The sequence below is a fragment of the Bactrocera tryoni genome, chromosome 3 (assembly GCF_016617805.1).
Source record: "Bactrocera tryoni isolate S06 chromosome 3, CSIRO_BtryS06_freeze2, whole genome shotgun sequence".
Taxonomy (NCBI): Eukaryota; Metazoa; Arthropoda; class Insecta; order Diptera; family Tephritidae; genus Bactrocera; species Bactrocera tryoni.
Genome location: NC_052501.1, coordinates 3,449,643 through 3,455,902, shown reverse-complemented (window position 1 = coordinate 3,455,902; position 6,260 = coordinate 3,449,643). Strand labels below are relative to the sequence as shown.

At 33.3% G+C, this 6,260-nt stretch overlaps 2 protein-coding genes across 2 annotated transcripts in view; one reads left to right on the top strand and one right to left on the bottom strand.

The window, feature by feature from the left end:
- The window catches only part of LOC120773032 (DE-cadherin-like), a 4,714-nt gene extending 1,646 nt beyond the window's left edge, over positions 1-3,068 (bottom strand). The window contains exons 1-2 of the mRNA XM_040101962.1: positions 2,776-3,068; positions 1,039-2,316 (exon numbers count right to left, since the gene is read on the bottom strand). Of these exons, the coding sequence (XP_039957896.1) occupies positions 1,039-1,878 (840 nt within the window). The 5' untranslated portion in view covers positions 1,879-2,316; positions 2,776-3,068. The remainder of the gene's footprint in view (positions 1-1,038; positions 2,317-2,775) is intronic.
- Positions 3,069-3,431: 363 nt separating this feature from the next.
- LOC120770595 (DNA repair protein complementing XP-A cells homolog) lies at positions 3,432-4,687 on the top strand. The gene is made up of 2 exons (XM_040098193.1): positions 3,432-3,839; positions 3,907-4,687. The coding sequence occupies exons 1-2, from the start codon at positions 3,721-3,723 to the stop codon at positions 4,628-4,630; spliced, it is 843 nt and encodes a 280-aa protein (XP_039954127.1). The 5' UTR covers positions 3,432-3,720; the 3' UTR covers positions 4,631-4,687.
- Positions 4,688-6,260: the final 1,573 nt, after the last annotated feature.

Below are 6,260 nucleotides of genomic sequence, written 5' to 3'. Positions count from 1 at the left end.
GGATATATGCATGTATAGTTTTAGTCCAATTTCGAAAATTTTTGGTCTAAGCTGATATATGTACATATCTAGAGAACATTAATTGTGCAAAATTTTAATCTAATAACTTCTTTCATGTAATCTCACACCAAATGGTGTGCCACGCCCCTTGTCAAATTTTTCACCTGAACCTACAAAGCCCTTTCCTACAATCTTGGTTGTGAAATATAAAGTTTGTGGGATTTATTTTGAGTTATCACACTTTTGGTAGTTTTCTTTATAACAGTTATACAAAAGGGGTGTCATTGTTATTATCTAAAATTACCAATTTTTACAGTACATGAATTAGTGCTATAAAACTTCTTCTTAGCAAATTAGGCGGTTAGCTTTAGGTAATTTATTTTTGCTCTATTCAATGGCAACTTGCCTTTGGCAAATTTACAATATACAGTTATGTAAAAAACAATAAAGTTTACATGAAATAAAAAAAAAATCACATAACTTGAACAGACATTAGACATAAATGGATCAAATACAACCTACATTTGGGAACTATGAAGTCATTTTAAGAAAACTTTAACTACGACTAAAAACTAATTGTGATCAATTTAATATAAATAAAAGGTGAAAAAACTGTTTAGTGATGTGTTAGTGGATATAATATTGAATAATATGAATAAAATAAGAAAAATTAAATAGAAAAATGTCATAATTTATTCGTGAAAAATACGAATATCTCGCAAACTATAAGACTCCTGCGACAATATTTCAATATTGTATGTATTGACAAGTATGATTTATTTTCTACAGTATTTAGAATTGAGCAAAACATTTGGTCACAATTTTCACTTTTGTTACACACGACCGTATTATTAAGTTAAATAGCAGTAATCCAGGGTCCGCATATTTAACGCCTAATACCTTCGTAGTAAGAAGCAACTTTGTTTTGTCAACACTCTATACTCTTCTTCAAATTTAGTGTAATTATAAATGGATTATACATACATATGTATATGAAAATGCATACATATGTACATATATGTATTTAAGAGCACTCACCTGTTTATCTTCCGAAATAGACTCGTCATAACGCGCCTTATTAAAAACTGGAGCATTGTCATTTACATCTTCAATAATCACTTTAAATGTGCAAACATCATCTAATGTGGGATTGCCATTGTCAGTCGCCTGCACTGTTACATACACCATTTTTTCGTATGTCGGCTCATCGCGATCAAATCGATGAGTTGTTACAATTACCCCCGATTTGGGATCAATGTGAAACTTTGATCGCTCTGTAGCCGACTGAACAAGACTATATTTGATTTCTTGATCAAAGTCAGGATCTTCTGCTTGCACCATTATAACAAAAGTATTTTCAGGTTCCTCTTCCCTGACGGACGGTTTGTAGTTAGCACAATTTTTAAAAGCTGGTTTACGATTATCCGAATAATGCTTAACACTGCTTTCGTGTGTCATCATGGAGGACGAAGACATGCCAAAATATATGGCAGAATTTCCTGTACGCGCTGCAGGTAAAGCCGAATAAAGTGAGCTAACGGAATCAGGAGAAGGGTTGGGTGAACGCCTTTGTCTGATAAAATAGTTTCCTCCAATCATCTGTGGGGAAAACTTATTTGAACTTAGTTCATCTTTTTGCAAATTGGATGGAATGTAAAACACGAAAAATGGGTCATCTCTGTGACTTGAGAGAGAATTGGACGCGCTGGAATAGCCGCAAACTAAAGTGGCTGTATGTAGATTTATTAAAGCTAACACAAAAACTAATGTGTGATACTTGTGCAGTTTTCGACATAAATGCTTTTTTGCTCGCTGGTGATATAGCCGATGATGTTGTAGTTGGTAAACTTGAGTTTCTGAGTGTAGTTGTGGAGACATTTCGTAGCATTACACTTTATGCACCCAAATAAAAATTGTATTATGTTTTAGATATTTAAAATAACTATTTCTTCGAACTTTTAAATAAAATATTAGTTATTTCATTTGTTACTGTTAAATCTTTTTTCGTTAAGGCACACAATTTTAAGGTAATCAATCCAGGGCGTGTGAGTCACCCAGTATTATATATTCATTCACCTTTCTTTTCTGTGTACGATCACGGCGCCGTTGTTGTTTTCTCAAGCACCAATTAAATTCTCTCCGACAAATATTTCATCGTACTTAGTATTGCTTAATTTATTTGAACCTTAATTTGAAACACGTATCGTTTGTACATTTCATAATCGTGGATATATTCAAACAGCAATTTCTTTTAATCTTCACCGTTTTATTTATGTACACATATTCTCACTAATCCTGGTGTCGTCGCACATAGCCCTGTTATAATTGTATGGAAACTGTGCTTTCAATAAATATGAAAAGCGGTTTAATAAGGCACACGAAAATACATCATGTATTCTTTATATTTAAATTACTCATGTATTTCATTTATGTTTAATATAATTTTTGCTATTTGTAAACACACCAACAATTAAAAACACAAACTTCACAATTTAGATATTTCCAAGTTGACTCTCTCCACTGATGCTTTTTGTTTTTTGTTAAACTCGTTTTTCATGTTTGCTTTGTTCTATAACTTCCAACATGCCTCTATTACATACATTTACTTGAAACAGGTAATTCCAGGTAAAAATAGTGGTTAATACGAACACTGTTGACACTCACACAGTCGGATCTATACGATGCGATGTGCGCTGCGCTTCCTACATTTAACCAACGTTTCACTTAAACAATAGAATACACATCATGTATACATTTATGAACGGTTACTCTTACTTCTGTAAATGTAGTTGTTCACGAATCCAACTTAACCGAAAGTTTTTACCAATGAAGTCGAAATTTTCACATTCACATTCACCTAAATTCCATTATATATTTCAAATTTGTAAAGTCTTACTCGAATACCGGTTTTGAAAAGCCTAAACGAACTTTTCGCACTGCATATTAATATTCAAAATTTACAACTCATATGGATAATACTTTAACCGTTTCTTTTTTAATTCAAATTAACTTCACTCCTTCCACGAATCAGTCACACAAACACCAAGCACGCCACAGAAGCGGCACAAATTTACCTCAACCAATCTCGACGCTCGTTCAGCAACAAATGAACTTCTACCAACAAAATAAATGCATTCACATAACCAGTGATGCCAGCTATATTGCAATATTTATATCATTCAGGGGTTGCTTTAAAGATGTGCCCTCTATTAAAACGAAATATTTCTTTATGTAAATTACTTAAATATCTAACATTTCTAGCTCATATTAATAGTCCACTTATTCCCCAACTATTAAATAGTTTTACGATATGTTTATTATTGGCATCTTTGTGCTGCAATCCACAATAAAAATTTCACCGTGAACTGACGATAGAAATGTGTATATATGTACATATATATATATAAATAATGCTTTGATTGGAGGCAATATCATATAGGAAAATAATTTTAAGTTAGTGTATGAAATAACAGCAAGACATTTTATAGAATATATAAAATTTTAAACCATCTGTGGTATAATCAAATGATGATTCTGTAATCTTCTAATGTAATAGTGGGAACAAATTTACTAGTAGCCATCTTATGTGGGTCGTAACTGAACTTAAAACACTTCCCATTCCAAAACAGCGACAAACAACTTCACCCAGAGAACATCAAACATTTACATTCTCTGCTTCACCATTGTTTATAATAAATCTTATTAATACTGAACGGTAAAATGTCGCAAACCGAAGGACGTGTTTTTACTGAAGCTGAAAAAGCACGCATGGAACGTAACCGCATAAAAGCTTTACATCTCAGGCAGGCCAAACTAGTTGCATATCCTTATCGAAAAAAGTAAGTTCACAGAATAAGATTCGTGTAAATATACCTACAAATGATTTATTATAAAACTATGCTATAGAAATGGAAGTTCAAACACCGACCAAGATTCAATAATAAAAGTACAGGGCACTAAATATATTGATAGTGGAGGTGGCTTTCTGTTAGAACAACCCGTTATTAAATCAGCGGTAACTTCGGAAACCATAGAAAATGGAACTAGAGGTTCTAATACAGACATCGTTAAAGTTTCCAATGATGCAATTAACATACCAGTAAACTACGAGGAATGTCTGGAATGTGGAGATGCTTTTGTAGAATCTTATTTGTTTAGCAATTTTGGTGAAGCTATCTGCGACAAATGTCGCGACCCTGATGGTCGTCACTCATTGATTACCCGTACCGAAGCTAAGGCTGAATATTTGTTGAAGGACTGTGATTTTGACAAACGTGAACCTCCATTACGATATATAAGCCGAAAAAACCCGCACAATGTTCGGTGGGGAGAAATGAAACTTTATCTTTTAATGCAAGTTGAAAAGCGCGCAATGGATGTTTGGGGTACTGAGGAAGAACTGAGCCGCCAACATGAACTTCGTGAAGAAAAGCGTGAAGTAACTAAAGTGAAAAAATATAATAAACAAATGAAACAGTTGCGTATGGAAATTCGAAGCAGCTTATTTACAAAGAAGACGAAATCGACTCATGAACATGATTTTGGCCCCGATACGTACAATGAGCATGACGATAATTATACACACACCTGTAAAACGTGCTCCTTCACAGAAACCTATGAGAAAATGTAGAACATTTATTATGATCATACAAGTATTAAATTAAATAAAAATTATTTCCTTATTAAACATGATTTTTTATATTGCATTAAGATATATTACTTCAAGAATAATACCTATTTTTATTTCTTTACATTAATGATTGTATCCAAGCATACATCAACAGTAATCCAAACCGTTTTTGTGTTTTATAATATTTATTCTTTTTTTATTTATTTTTTGTTGCAGAGAATGTAGAATTATTAATTGTTCTACATTCTCTGGTTTAATGCAGAGAATTCGAGTCTCGAAAATCAATATACTGCAAAAAGGTATTGTAGAAGATGAGCAGAGAAGGTTCACGGCGCGAAGAACGTAAAAATATTTTTGGCTAACTCGGTCGAGATGAAGGAGTTTCACCACTGCCAGCTCGGCAGGAGAAAATTTAACATTTTGGCTTGAACAATTTAATTTATTCAATCCTAAATGATTTTTACTACGAAATTCATTTAGAACTAAAATTCCGTTGACGATTTCTTCTTCAACTTTCATTTTTGGCGAAATTTCCCCTCTTCTATAGATATATTATTATATATGTATATATACATACATATGTATATACTATATGTACATATATTAGACTTAGAAAAAAATCTAACTACTTGTATATAGTATACAAAAACTTTTCCAATCAAAAAGCAGAATCCCCTCTTTATCTTTCATTTTGGCGCAATTTCCCCCGTAAACCATACATAGAAAACATACTTTAGAAAAAGTCATATGTAACATACAGGAACTTTTCCGCCAACCAAAATTCACCTGCATTTAAATACACATGTGTGTATGTATATTGCCCTGCATTGGTTCTCTTTTATTTATATTTACATATATTAACATGTTACTTCTCATAGACTCTAATAATATGTTCGGACCGACATTGAAAACATTTTGAAAACACATTTGTATGTTGTGGAATCTAAGTCGTTCGGACCGACAATGTGTGTTTTCGATGAGTTTTCGCTGACAACTATCAATAGCGGCATTCTCTTGCTCTTACAAGATTGCACGATGACACAAAATGCAAAAATCCTATACCGAAATATGCAAGGCCAAGAGACCACCCATTGCAGAACCTAGTGATATATGATGGCACGAAAATAAACGTGGGGTTTGGTCTGACATATGTATTTATAGCCATTGCAAATAATTTTCTGCTTGTGTTTGTGTTGTGCCGTTGCACCATGAGGAAAATTCTGCAATTTCTGCACCGCCCAAGGTTTTGCAAGAGCAAGAGAATCCCCCTAATATGAGAATATTAAGCGACAGCTGTTTCTGTATATGGAATGTAAACAAATATCAAACGACAATTTAGGGCCGGCAAAATATGTCTTCAAAAACATCGATTAAACTAGAGCAGGCACCGATTATAATGAGTGGAATGTAAGTTTTCAAGTAGTTTTCAGCGCAAACGTTTGACAGATTTTACATGAGCGAAAACACAAGTCCGAACATAGTATAAAAACCCCTCAACCGCTGTTAAATGTGGTGAAACACGCTTATAATTTGTCTGTGGTGAGACTCCCTCATCTCTGACGAGTACCCCTTCGAAAAGTTACGATATCTGAAACGCGAATATTCTCTATTACAAACGTTCTCTGCTCTG

What these genes read in the sequence shown, in the direction of transcription:
- LOC120770595 (XM_040098193.1), top strand. Translation starts at nt 3,721, where the DNA reads ATGTCGCAAACCGAAGGACGTGTTTTTACTGAAGCTGAAAAAGCACGC. An exon ending in GCATATCCTTATCGAAAAAA is followed by an intron (nt 3,840 to 3,906) that starts GTAAGTTCACAG and finishes ACTATGCTATAG; the next exon opens with AAATGGAAGTTCAAACACCG.